The sequence below is a fragment of the Triturus cristatus genome, chromosome 7, assembly GCF_964204655.1.
Source record: "Triturus cristatus chromosome 7, aTriCri1.1, whole genome shotgun sequence".
NCBI classification, from domain to species: domain Eukaryota; kingdom Metazoa; phylum Chordata; class Amphibia; order Caudata; family Salamandridae; genus Triturus; species Triturus cristatus.
The window spans coordinates 1853286726-1853301747 of NC_140590.1; the positions used below are offsets into that span (position 1 = coordinate 1853286726).

Below are 15022 nucleotides of genomic sequence, written 5' to 3' on the forward strand. Positions count from 1 at the left end.
CATTGATCGCTGTTGATTTGAATCTCATTTTATTCTTGCAGGTAATGGATCCTTGAAGAGTAATGGTGTTGGTGGAGAGCCTGTAAATGACAACAAAGCGATTGCCCGTTGTGAGCCTGTCTTAGAAAAGAGTCAAGCCAAGGTGATCCAGACATCTGAAAAAGCAACAAACTGTGGAAATCCTCTGTGGTCCGAACCTAACCATGAGCTGGGAAGAGAAAGTACACAGCATTGTGAAAGTGAATTCGGTAATCTTCAGCATTACGTTTTACAGCAGAGAAGCTATTGTGCTGAGACATCAGCAGAATATGTTACATTTGAGAGTAACCTTAGAAATGCAGACCTTCCTGTGTGTCCATCAAATGCACAGCAATATAAAGGTGCAGATAGTTCAGAACACTTAAGTCAGAAGAATGGTCTTTTTTTATACCAGCAACTACATAGCAACCCGAAGAAGAAGAGACGTTACCAGTGTCCGCAGTGTGAGAAAAGCTTTCATCTAAAGACTGCCCTTCAGATGCACAGTAGAACACACACGGGCGCAAAGCCACATCAGTGTCATAAGTGTGAGAAGTGTTACAGTATGAAAGCACATCTTGTTAACCATCTGAAATTCCATACAAGGAAATCCAAACTAAGCAGTCTGCCCATCGGCGAAAAACACAACACAGAATTGAAGAAAAATATAAATTGGGAAGGAAATAAGGCGCAAGTGACACACAATAGTGATGAGGCGGATGATACTAAATTTGAGCAAGCAGTGTTACTAAAGTGGGGCCAGATAATACACATTACCTTGCCTAATGGGGACATAAGATATAAGTGTACTGAATGTGAAAAATACTTCAAAAGGAAATCCGCCCTGTACCTCCACTGTAAAACCCATACAGGAGAGAACCCTTACCAGTGCGCTACATGCAAGAAAACCTTTAGATTGAAGGCGCACCTTGTTGGTCATCAGAGAAGCCACACAGGTGAGAGACCATACAAGTGCACAGAATGTGAGAAAAGTTTTCGTCGTGAGGGAGTTCTTATGTTGCACTACAGAAAACGACATGAAAAAATAAAAAGTTCTGAAAGTGAAGAAAGTGTTTTTCCAAAGGGCATTTCAGGAGTAGACATGGCAAAGCATAATAGTGAGAGACCATATCCTTGTTCTCAGTGTGACAAAAGCTTTACAGGACAGACTCGTCTTGTTAACCACCAGAGATGTCATACAGGAGAACTACCGTATCAGTGCACTAAATGTGAGAAAAGGTTCGGCCACAAGGGAAATCTTGTCATACACACTAGAAGCCATGATAGAGTGAAAAAGAATCCTCACTTTCAAGTGAGATTCCTTCATGGGGGGGGTTCTGTAGTAGATAATAGAAAACCTGATGGCAAAAAAGCATACGAGTGCTCTCAATGCGAGAGAAGCTTCACACTAAAAGCACATCTTGCTAGACATTTGAAAAGACATGAAGAAGAAAGACCTTACAAGTGCACTGCATGTGAGAAGCAATTCAGGCTGAAGGGAAGTCTTATGGTACACTTTAGTAGGCATCATCAGAAGAAAAGCGAAATGGAATGTGAAACAGGCTTAGATCAGAATGATAATGCAGTAGCACAGATGCAAACACAGTACATTGAGAAACCTCATCAGTGTCCTCAATGCAAGAAAAGCTTTCAACTGAAAGCTCAACTTGTGAGCCATCTCAGCACACATACTGAAGAGAAACCCTTTCACTGCCCTTATTGCGAGAAATGCTTCCGACTGAAGGGAAGTCAGTATGTCCACATCAGCAGGCATCATGCAAAGAGCAGGGATGCTGATCGGAGAATGAAGCTATTTCAGGTTGGCAGTGGAGTAGCACCCATACTTGCACAGGACGGTTTGAACCCTTATCAGTGTAGTCAGTGTGATAAACGATTTCGACTAAATGCTCATCTTGTGAGCCATCAGAGAATACATAACCAGGAAAAGCCATACTCGTGCACCGAATGTGAAAAATGTTTTAGCCTGAATGGATATCTTTTGCTACATATGCGAAGACATCATGGAAAAAGAAAGTATCACAAACTTCAAAAGAATTTCCTTCAAAAGGGCAATTCTATAATCAATACTGAAACACGTACAAGTTCGAATCAGTTTCAATGTAATCAATGTGAGAAAAGTTTTAGACTGAGGGCTCATCTTGGTAGTCATAAGAGAAAACATAAAAGAGAGAAACACCAGTGCACCGAATGTGGGAAAAGCTTTCATCGTATGGGTACCCTCTTGTTACACCAAAGAAGACACAAAGATGAGAAACCTTATAAGTGTAATGCGTGTGAGAAAAGTTTTCGTATCAAGACACGACTTGTTATCCACCAGCGAACACACACAGGAGAAAAACCTTTTCAGTGCCCTACATGTGAGAAAAGATTCAGCATAAAGGCACAGTTTCTTATCCATCAACGAACACACACAGGAGAAAGACCTTTTCATTGCATTATATGTGAAAAAGGGTTTAATTCAAATGCACAACTTGTCACCCATCAGAGAACACATACAGGAGAAAGGCCCTATCCCTGCACTGAGTGTGAAAAGCATTTCAGTCAGAAGGGAAATCTTCTAGATCACATAAGGAGAAGACATAATGGAAAAAATGGCTCAATGGCACACACAGAAACACACACAGAAAATGTATCTCAGAAGTGATAGCTGTTGGCATTTCATGAAGCACCTTCCAGGGAGAAACCATACCTATGTCCTAAAAATTTGAAGTGCTTCAGTAAGAACCTAAATATTAATAGCCATCAAAGAACACACACTGGGAATGTTTGTTTCATGCCCTGGCTCGGCTCAAGAATGCACATGGTCCCTTTCATCACATGTAAAGACCTAAGCAGTGTGATATAGGGACACAGCCCTTACAAGAACCTCTTGCAAAAGTACACAGTACTACATGTCAAAAAGACATCTGAGCACAAACATATTTGTACCCTTCCGAAAGATGTGGAGGTAAAATATTATGTTTCAAAAAGAAGTGAAGTCCTACAGCAAGCTGAGGATGGTGGAGTGAAATCTTTCAGCAGGTACCATATAAGTCAAAACTCCAAAAATAAAATTTAAATAAATTCATACATAAAGCTGATGTTTGGAGAGATTCAAGGTCTTTCATTTTTATGTTGGAATATTTGTATTCATATTTCCCAAAATACGGACTTATTGAAGAAACCAATAGAAATTCCACTGTTCACTATAAATAGACTGCTGCTGTGTTTTGATTTTGCACTGCAAAGGGTTTAAATGTTTGCTTATGTGCTTAACTTGCGACAGCAAATACAGGCTACTCTGTTCTTCCTGTACGAGTCCCAGACCACATGAATCAGATTCAGACTAGGAGATAACTGAAACACTGCAGACGTCTAAGTATGTTTCATATTGCAGTCTAGGGGCAAGGATGCACAACTAATACCGGTTATGTGGATTTTAAGAGCTACCTGCAAAGACAGAGGTTGAGCTGGGATGAAACATCAGTGTAAGAAATCTGATGTGGGTGGGCAAGGGCAGATTTGAGAGAGAATTGATCTATTTTTAAATCTCACGGTTAAATGATCACCATTGATTGGGGCCCTGAGACTGCGTGTAGATACCTAGCAATCAAGATGGGAATTTGAACATTTATAATATTTAGAACTTTTATTTCTCTGAAGGGTGTTTCTGTAGTTCTTGTATTTTTTCTAGTTCCTCGTATTACATATGTTACCACAGTGCTGTTGTGACTGTGGTAATGCCAATGAAAGTGTGGGTTTTGTAAAGACAGTGTGTAAGCAAGCTGATGTCAGTTGAACTGAAGCTATGAGATATCTAATACTTGGCAAAAAAAAATGTATATCATTTTATATGATATCCTAAAACCTCTTCAAATGTTTTATTGCGCTTGTGTCATTGTAAAATATGTGCAAAATATGTGTAGAATCTATGACATTTTCCAGAACTGAAACATCTAGTGATTAGTTGAGCAGTGTACCATGTCTGTCTATATTACTACAAAACCAAAGGTAATCTGCTCACAGCTCTTCTTTAAAAGAATAGTGCTTGAGCCATATCTATAAATAGCATTTTCAAAGCCCACATGTTTGTTTACTCATTCAGGTATAAAGCTCGTGTTCCGACCTTTCAAAAAAAAAAAATCTTCTATCTGTGAACGGGTAACACAGTTACTAACAATTTTGCTAAAAAAAAAAAGTTGAATTCACCCCTATACTAATTTTAAGTGTTGATACTTTTTGACTTGTTCTGTTCCGTCTAGCACCCTCTGTATGGAATGGACTAGATGGTCACCTTTAATAATATCCTGGGCCCGAACCATAGGTTAGATTGCTGCTGCCAGGAAAAAAAACATTTAAGTAAGTAGTCTCTTAAAGTTGCCACATTGGTCCGGTCAAGCTTTCAGTTTCTCTTTAGAAAGGAAGTGTGGGTGCAGACTTTAAGTGTAGGAAAGGTACAAATAAAGTAATCCACATTTTGTTAGCTAAAAAAATATTTTATCTGTTGAGCACCTCTCGGAAAAAGGTGAAACTTGCAGAAAGATGGATGTAATGATTAGATAAATCCTTGTTTTCCATCACTAATCATTTGCAGTTTTAAAATAGCCAAAATAATGTATTTCCTGGCTTAGCCAGAAGAGTGCAGTGAGACGTACAGACTGCTCCGAAGTCTAGCTTATTCTCTCCTGTCAAGTAGATCTCGCAGGTTTCAACAGAGCAGAATGACCAAGGGCGTGTTCGTACTCCTAGAAATAACCTCTGACTGAGGAGGGTCCTGCCCCCACCATCTTCTCATGTGTCTGGGGATGGTTGATTGGCTACCACAGTCTGGGGAACCATAAAATTAGTCTTGCAGCCACGAACAAAGCTCCGGTTCTAACCAAGAGCAGAAAAGTTGATTGTTTGTGTTTTGGTGAGCTGCTAGTCACTCCAAGGGGGTGTTCTATTGCATAGCAAGTCTGTCATCTCCAATGGTTTACTCCTTCGATTAAATCAGAAATAAGGGGTGAAGGGGAGGGTTCTTTCCAAAGCAATCACCACAACATTTGTCTAGAAGTTGCAACCTTCTTCGCACGGCAAACCAAGTCCATGTGTCTGTTTCGAGTGCATAGTCTTTCAGGAACCACTGCGCAGTTCCATTTCTCTCAAAAGTTGGAAAAATAACCATCTTCTGACTGTCACCGTGGAATCTGTAGAGCAGCCTATGGTGTTCCTGCAGGGCTGCCCTCATACTTTCTTGTCCCTTCTCGCTCCTTCCCCTTACATACTGTCTTAAGAGGAATCGGAGTCTCTTTTTTGAATTTTCATGATTGGGTATTTAGGAGTCTTGTCACTTTGTGAAGAATGAAATTATAATTTGTGTTGCAGGATGAGCTTATTTAAAGAGATTTTGGGAGGTTGTCGTACCCCACTCACAAACTAGTGTCAAGATAAACTGTAAATACTGCTTTCCGTTTCTTGGACAGACACCATGTTATCAAGTGTAGTTTTGCTGGTCATGTTTAGTTTAAACCTTGGAAGACTCAGCATTTTTTTTTTACTGTCCAGCCATGGTGGGATTATCTACTGTTTCAAAGTTTAGTGGCTTTGTCGAAGAGTGTACATGACTTTGTTCAGCCTGCCTGCAAGTTAGGTCTTTTTCCTGGACAAACAAGTGCCCATGCCAGGAATGGGCTCCTGCGGCTAGTGGGCCATGCAGTAATAGCTCTCATTTAGATCTTTGATTAGTGGTCAAACCCCCCAACTACAGCGGTCTGGGGGTGTCTTTATGTCCAAACATCAGTATGTTGTTGTCTGTGATGGATTCAGTGGAGCTCCCTGTCGACAGCACCCCCATGCATGTTTGACGTGGAGGATCATGAAAGTACATTCGGTACCATGCCGTTGTATCCGAGTTGACATTTTCAGAGGCATTTGTCAAAAAGCCATTAAATATATTTAATGGTAGTGCAGTGTCCAAAAACCTACCAGCTGCGGAAGAGCTCCCCAAGCCACAGAGATCGCTCCAGGGAAGGCCTAGGCTTTGATAGGATTGTCTTTTCTTCTCAACACAATGCACTAATTTTTGAAGAGCTGCAATGAGGTAATGAAAAAAGTGTACTAAAATGAATTGCTGAGCCTCCGAGAGGGGTGTCATGGTGCAGTCTTCTGAATGTGCTGCTTTCAGGTCGTTTTTTCTTTGCAGCTCCAGAGAAGAATTTGGCATGCTGGTCAAGGGTGAGTGACCTAACAACACTGCATGTTCCGTTGCAATTGTTTCTCCAGGGCCTTGGTTTAGCTTTGGTTTCCCTGAACAATTTATTTGTTCTGTATTGCGACCTTTTTGTTGAAAGATCACTTGAAGAGATCTGTGGCCCTTTCTGTTATGCATCATTGCTTGCTATTGCAGGGTACATTTTACCTACCAAGGTATCAATGCCTTTTTGTCAAAGCATTTTCAAAGACAGGTGGTTGACATGATCCTGCAAACTCTACTCTTTAAGGCAGGTTTTATAGCTGGCGACCTGTGTGCTGAGCACTGCTCTAGAAGCCTTTTGGTTGGTTAGGCTTGGGCTGGGTGTAAGCCTCGGAATAAAGCATAGCCTAGGGAGGTGCAAGTAAATAGAAGTTGTGAATAGACTATTCTTGTGATCCAGCCCTGATTCCTTCATACAACGTACTCCCCTTCCCCACTCACTGGAAAAGCAGCTGGAAGATACTGACTGGGGGTTGGAGCAGGCAGGCACTGACCACCTGCAGGGCTGTGAATGTACTTGCACATCCTGATGCTGTGGAAAGCACGGTGAGCGCTTAGCTTCCAGACATAGAAAAGGATGATGGGGAAAGGACTTTGTGCAAGACTGGTCTGTAACTTGTCTTGATGGGAATTGTATATCGGAGTCTAAAAATAACAAGTAGCAAAAGAAATATATGTGAGTAGGAAGGGAATGTCTTCGAAAGGGACCAAGTGAGCCCTGTCGCCATCCAGTGAAAGCCACAAGTTGAGCCTCGTTTCCATGCGCTCTGCCATTCGAGCTAAGAATAAAAATACAAGTCTGTTTGTTATCAGGTACCGTGATGTAAGAGTGGGTCCTTCGTCACCGCAGATGTCTGGACTCTGAACTTCATCAATAAATATGTTGCATGTGTGCTACCACCACCCAGTTTAGATTGGAAATTGGCTCTTGCTTGCAGACGATCAGTTTATTCACTCAAACACAGCGTTTGACACTCAAGAGGGCTCTTAGCTGTGTACAGGGGAAGCTATTCTCACAAGTGAGACATTTTAGAGTATTAACATTTGAACATAAAAGATAAATAAATAACTCTCCTTTCATTGATCACGTTACCCGTAGCTGCGATTAAAAGCACATTTTGGCACCTGATAGCCCAGCTCTGGGTGGACATTAGGGTGTTCTCGTGCTAGACACCAGCATGCCCCAACCAGCTTGTTAAATTAACCAGCCTGACTTCACGTTCCTACACAGTCCACATATATTTGCAGTTTTTAACTAAGTCTACCTCCCTAGACTCAGTGCCCATCATTGTCAGGACTGGTCTCCTCATTTAAGTCTGCCACCAGTCACAAGAACAAATACACTGAAGGCCATAGTTGTAATGGTCGCTGTTCAGTATACCACAGGGCACAGTGGGAAGAAACAGTTTGTGGTATACAATCAGTGTTTGTGCTTGCAACATAAAGCCCAACTCCAGCTGGATCCTACCCCTTAAGGTCGATCTACAATGTACATTCAAGCAGTCGAGCCCTACTCAAAAAGCGAGCACAATTATCAGAAATTTGCCTGAAATATCAAACTTCTAGGTTTCTATGTACCAGTGTAAGAACATAGTCTGAAAACACATATTGGAATTACGTGAAATTAACTTTAGTCTAATTCAGAAAACGTGAAAGGTTGCAGGGATCATTTTGGATAATCGAGGACCCCGGTGCAAATCTAAACCACTTCGGTCTATGTACACTGACATAAATACTGATATTTGTAACCTGGAGAAACCATGCTAGGCAGAGAGGTACATGGGCAGGGGGCGCCAGAACATGGAGTGTCTCCCACGCAGGTGCATTTCAACCAATCGTGGCTGTGCTAACATTTACAATACATCCTGCAGAATGTGGATTCCTAACATTGCATAAAATGCATGTCACGACTTTGGCATGTTGATTATTTTATTCAGTCACTGTACTCAACTTTCCGTATCAGGCTCTTCAAAATTGTATATTATGTTTTAGAGTTATTAAAATGAAATCAAAGACAAAACAAAGCCATAAATAATTGTGTTACACGTAGTTTGATTTATTTTATTTGATGCATTGTTTTCTTTTTAATTGCTTTATGGAACAATTACTTAAAATGAAAATCAAGCGTGCTGTATATGTTATGCAACTGAAATTTCTTTATTGAATATCAAGGCTTCATTTTGTTAAATATGTTTCTGTGGCTTCTTCATAGAATCTTTCAGGGGTTGTTTGTGCTTGACGTAACTTCACTTCCTCTTTTAGTTTCAGACACCCTCTCTTCCAAGTTCCTTCCATGTTGTTCACAAATAGATAGCTTTGACAGAAGCCTTCATCAAGCTTTGTTAATGTCTTTTCTACACGTACTGCACCTCGGTGACGCCATTGGGTCTAGCAGTGACATTTCAGTTTGTAGAACTCAATATTTCTATAACTTAGTTGGCCATTGATTCTCGGTCTCATTGGAGGTAAGGGATGACACATATTCAGACAAGTGGCGGTCCTTTTTTCTGAAGCTTCTCTGACTACTGGTTTCTGTGAGTGTGAGATTCTGTAGTCACTCCCAACCTTTTCACTCGGAAAGTTTCTAAGCTAATGTTTGTAGGTGGTTGAGGATAATCTGGAGTATATTTTGGTTACCATTGTACACAATGATCCTCCTTCACTCACCAGTGTTTCAAATTCAGTCAGTTTCTTAGATGCCACCACCCTTTGTGTCCGCATTTTCTGATTGATTGTGTTGTTCTTTTAATAGCCACACATTTATCATAAAAGAGTTGAATGCCTTACATTTGTACAGATGCTTCTGTCATGATTCTGGTTTGACACTAATCTGGTGCCTCTCAGCCACCTCCAAGCCCTATCTCCCATAGCTATTTAACGTCTCTGCTTCTTTCTAGTGAATGCTGACATCCCCCCAACCTCCCCCCCCCCCCCTCCCGCCGATGAAAGTCAATGAGTGCTACAAGATGGGTGAGACTGGTGTTAGAAGTTCATGTTATGGTTTCTCGATCCTTCTTTTTATCATTGCCATCATATGCGTGCTGACGTAGCACCTCCACCTGAAGCTGCTTTTCTATTGTGTTCTAGTCGTATCATCTTGGAATAAGCTCTGTTCTTCGTGAAGCCATCACTACCCTCTATTTCCCCCTCCCTTGCTACTCTGGTTTGGGTTTTCAGGACTTATTTCTACAAGGGACCCAACATTCTCCTCTTAGGCTATCCCGACCCCACATAAAGATATATACTGCTGTTTAAAGGAGGTTGAATGCTTGATAATACAACTGCATTGGGAGTACGTGCAATATGTAAAGAAAATATTTATCTTGTTACTGGCACCTCCACCCAGCTAGATATGGACTGTTTGTATTAGCTTCCAAAATGTTTCTCAGTTTGCCTTTACATCATCTTCAATTCTGCTATCAAGTTGTGAGGATCCAATATTGTCAAAAGAACAAACTGATTCCTTGCTTGATTTGCTACATACTGACTCACCTACATTTTTTCATCCTGGCATATCCCTTCCATCACGTAGCTCAGTGCTTTGGCAGAATGTAGTACAAAGCAGTCGGCTGCCTTCCGAAGAGAGATCTTTTACAAGGGTGATTTGAAATTTAAGAATATTGCATGTAAGAGCATCATTTTCCATTAGGATAACTGCTATGTCAAGTCCAAAATAAAGAACAACACAATGTTGAAAATAGACCATCAAACATAATACCTACCATAACGGTTGCCCTTACCCTACATGTTATCCACTGCATTCCTCTTCGTTACCCCTTTTACCTAGCTTAACACCAGAGGCCTGATTACACGTCAGCCGGAGTGGTATCCATGGGTGGGATACTGCTTTGTCTGATCACGACCAGCCCTGTTTTCGCCAGTGTGGGAACATCAGACCTAATTTTACCAGTCAATAGTTCCATCCAGTAAATCAAATGTGGGTTTGAAACCTTGTACCCTGCTCCACCCAAACTTTTTTCTATATGAATGGGAAGCATATAGTGTGCCCCATGCCAGAACAAATATTCCCTTTACCTCACCCACCCAACCACCCTGCACATTCCCCACCGCTTTCATTTACCACCTGCTTTGAGCAGGTGATGAAAGAGAACATTAATCCCCATGAATTTGAGAATTCCATGCATTTTAATTTCCGGGTAATCCTTGTCTGTACAGTCCTTCCCCATTCAGTAGGGTTTAATTTATAATGAAAGTTAACAGGTGTGAAGGTACTGCTTGGACACCATAATTCTGGCCACCCAGACCTGTGGACATATTTGCTCCTAACATGTAATCTGCACCAAAACTTAACTCAAAAACCTAATTTCGACCCTAATCAATATTAATTTGTTACATTGCAATTAAGGAATCAAATGTATACATTGCTCTAACTTATTTTTTCCTTTATTACCTCTCTTCACTATAGTATTTCTTTGTCTTAGGTTAGGGGTTTTTGTATTTCTTTTTTAGGATTTCTTATGCACTGTTACTAATTTTCACCCTATACCCTTTCCTGAATGGCCCGTGACCATAATAAACATGTGCATATGTAAAGTAGACTCACAAATGGCTGCCCCGTTTCTACCTATTTTATGTTAGCAGTCTTTTGTCACGAGTCTGGAGTTTAGACAAATCCATTATGAGCTGCTCATGTACTTTGTATGTCCGTTTTGTCTTAGTGTGCAGTTTCAAAAAGGTTCTAATTTTCTTCTTATAAAAGCGTATTCTTGCCAGAGGGTCTCTTTGCAGCCTGCCCACAGCCTTGGTTAGCATCCAGCTAAGAATCAGAGCCCCTGCCAATACTGCCAGCCCCCACCACCCTTTCACTCTGATGTCTTGAGCAAGGAGCCCTCATCATCTTTGTGATTCTGACATTCCTGTTTTATAGTTAATCAATTTCATCTTAATGCCATTTGTTGTAAGTATTTGGTTAAGCACTTCCATGCCAATAGAGTTCTTGCTGTGTTTACTATTTGCATATTATCTGCATTTGGGGTACATTTTTTATTCACATGTAGTCGGAAAGTTCTCCTGAAGTAAGATTCTCCATGGTGCGACAAAGTCTGATGAGGGTGACTTTGATTAAGTTGCATCGAAATTTTGAAACTAAATATCAATGAAGAAAACTTTAATGTAATGTTATGGTTAAAAGCTAAGCTGAAAGATTGTGAACTCAATTCTTGACATTACAAATGACATCAGTCCGCAGTGGCATCTCTTTGCACCACACTGTCATCACCAATAATTTGATATTTTGCTGGTTTCCATATGTCTTTATTGTAAAATTGCAGGACTGCCAGAACAATATTTGAAGTTGATACCCACCATACCCTGTACCGGGTCCAGAAGCAAATCAAGGCTGTTTTGTTGAACTGTTGTTGCATTTATATTGTGCTTCACACCTCTGATGAAGCCCAGAGCGTAAGCTGCCTACATCCGTACAGATGGATTCAGAAGGAATGGGTTAGTAGTTAGCTGGTTGTTGCAATGAGATTAACAACATCAGGCCTAATTCACAAACCGTCTTGATCTCCACTCTCAGATTTATACCCGTTTGTGAGTGTAGATTTACAACTTTCAGGAGCTCCCAAACATTCTCAGGAATACGCATGGAAAGCTGACCTAGACGTAGGTCCCCATGGGTATTCTTCCGAAGGTCATGTGACATTCTCAGCAGAAACCTACTTATTATGTACGGGTATCTCCATAGCAGAGCGCTCCACAAAGAGGAATTATGATAGCCCTGTGCGAATGCACATATTTTCTTCTTAACAAGAAAATAAAATCCTCATGGAGAAACACCTTACCACCTCAGCAAATATGGGGGTGAGCCTTTCTCCTTGTCCCCATTGATGGAAAGGTATGACAGTCCTTGCCTGGAGTAAATTTCCGAGCCTTTCCAGGGTAGAAAGAAGAGCATTTAGTGAATGCTTACAAACAGCCCTAAATACAGAAACAAAAACCACACCTTGTAACTCCCAATTTCGACCCCTAGTAAATGGACTAACACCCGCTAGGAATCCCTTTGGGAATGTTTAGCAGATGTAAAGAAGGTAAATTTGGTTGTAAACGTATGTGCACGACCAAATTTACCTTTGTGAATAAGTCCCACACAATGCAGGTAATTGTTCAAGAAACCCAAGGGCCTGATTCTGGAAGAGCTTGCTTGCACTCTGGCATCAGATCATTTAAGCCCTCATTCTGAGTCAAGGAATTCCTGATTCCAGCACAATCTGGAATTGCAAGACTTGCACCCCCACTCTTCAAGCCCTGTCCCCCCAAACATTTCGCTAGCTTAACGCTGAGTGTGACTGTAATGACTTGAAACTGGATGCAGCAGTCTCTATTGCTGCAGTAATTCTGCATTTTTGGGTTCCTTGTGGCAGCTCTGAATACCACAATATCCTGTTTATCCCAGATCTGCCGATACCGGTCTTATTGGTATTTTTGGGAGCACGTGGTCGTCCCAGGCAACTTGTATTGAAGCACTTGTTTTAAGATTATAAGTGATGCCATTGCGATGATATTTTGCTGATAAAATGTGTGCGGTGCTCTCAACACTGATGATTTTGGACATTGTTGTCAATGCTTGCAGAGCTAAGACTGTACCTGGGCGGCATTTACCATCTTCTGAGACTTGAGCATGAAGTCGAAACATTACATGAACTTTAAAAAAAAATTGAATGTTGAGGTTTTTGTATTCAGTACTTTGATGGCTAAGAGGCGCTTCAAACCGTTACACTGAATTTCATTGGGTCTGTTTTTTCTATGATACAGTCTATTAAACCGTTGTCATAATGTTTACTGTACAATAAAGATTTTACATTGAATACATTGAGTTTTTCTTTGCATGCAGGTGTTATTGCATGGCTGTTAAAATTCTCAGACCTAAATGTTATATTTGTTATTGTAAACGCTGAAACATTTGACTGCATCTACACGAAAGGTGACTTCATGGCCTTTTGCTCCTGTGTTATGAATGGGACTGCGAAAAGGACATAAGATGTTAGCTCATAATCTCTTGGCACCTGTAGCAATAGAGGGCAGTGCTGGGAGGTCAAGTCTAGAGGCCTCTGCTGACCACAGCCACGCCTTGCTATGAGGTGTCCTAATTGTGAAACCCACAATCAAGGCAAACTCTTTAAAAGCAGCCCTTTAGCATGCAAAACCTTCTGAACTGCCAGATCCCACATATTAAAGGGTGCTAAGATGCAATAACGACGGTGGTTGGTGCTTTACCAGTGCAAATTGTTGGGATAACAATGTCCCCTTCATAGTGCACAGGGCTGTACCCTGCCCAGAGTTTGGGCTGCATGTGGATCTGGTATCCTGACTGCTATTTGGCGTCCCACTAATCTACTGTATGCACTGAGGCCTGGGCTTGTGCCTGACAATATGAGGTCCAGGGCCTGTTTTGTGATCCTCGAGGGCACACTAACTTGTCCTCCAAGTGAACAGCGGACTGGCTTCCCTGGTCTGGATATATCACTTAAAGAAGACGTGGCAGGGTAGACGCTGGACATAGGGGTGCAGGAGGTGCTGCAGCATCCCCAAAAATGACCATGCTGGAGTTCAGAAGGGGAACGAGTAGTTAAGATGCCTTTAAATTTTGTGCTTATCTTGTCGCAGATGCTGTGCATTCAAAGACAAACGCCAAATAACAGCTTATGTCTTCTAACAAACTGCTACTACTTCTGAAACTGGTGTTGACTTTTATTTCTCTGACTGCAAATGAGAGGGTTTTGTAATAGTGACCTATGTGGCAATCTTTCTTGAGTTACGGCAAGTGGAAGGAAAGACTGTAAGATGTCAGTTTCTTTCCAACACACAACATTTAAATTACTGTAAATCAATAATTCACTTGTTTTTAAAATATATCTTCAGTTAGGAAAGAACAAACTGGGCCCATTCTTTTAAATTCCGAAGTGTAAATGTAACAAAGATTTTAATAGGATAAAACCAAATCAAGGCACTTGATGTGCAAATGATAAATATTTACCTAAACCCAATTACCACACATTGTGTGCTATATAGTTTTACCCGTAAAAGTGCATGTCTATGGAAATTTAGTGCAATTTCAGTGGGAAATGTGCTGTCTGTAAATGACGGTGTGCTACCTCACCAGTGCTCTAAAATTCACCACCTGCTACATACCTCACCCGTACCACACTCCTGTTGAAGGAGCGTGGAACGTCTGCTGCAATTGTTTTTTTTTATGTGGCACTTGGATTTTTCACAATCCCCGTGACTTCAACGATATAACATTAATGGCAGCACCCCCACTCTTAAGAGTGTTCCAGCACAACTAGGTGGCAGCGAACCATATTTGATAATATGTAGTGTGACTAGATAGTATTTTCTGTTACAAGGAAAGTGTGGCCTGTTGACCCCTCTTTTGTACATTTCTGCTATGTGAGCCCCAAACCAGTGTGGTGATACTTGTATGGTAGACTGACTGTGTGTGTGTGAGAGAGTGTTTGAGCACCGAAGCCAGCAGGATCCATTTTCGATGCCCCTGACTTAACATGGCAGAAGATGGAGGGGAGAGGATAGTTTCCCCAGACAGTAGAAGTGTGATGCCTGCATTCCTGTGGCTGGAGGGTTGAGACTAAAGCACTGACGTGAGGAGGATGGAGACAGTGCTACCTTAGAAAATTCCATGAAGCTTTGTTAGCAAGGGACTGCTGATAAGTTCTTCCCGAGCACTAGAATTTGGTACCTGTTGTTTGTTCAAGATGAGGATATTTCTACACCAGGCTAGCCCTGTTG

The 15022-nt window shown here is 41.3% G+C and overlaps 1 protein-coding gene across 2 annotated transcripts in view; it reads left to right on the forward strand.

The window, feature by feature from the left end:
* Positions 1-13083, forward strand: part of LOC146813451 (uncharacterized) — a 245015-nt gene extending 231932 nt beyond the window's left edge. For both annotated transcript variants that reach the window (XM_085620213.1, XM_085620212.1), the window contains exon 7: positions 42-13083. In XM_085620213.1, coding sequence (XP_085476339.1) covers positions 42-2683 — 2642 coding nt within the window. In that variant the 3' untranslated portion in view covers positions 2684-13083. The remainder of the gene's footprint in view (positions 1-41) is intronic.
* The last annotated feature ends 1939 nt before the right edge of the window (positions 13084-15022 follow it).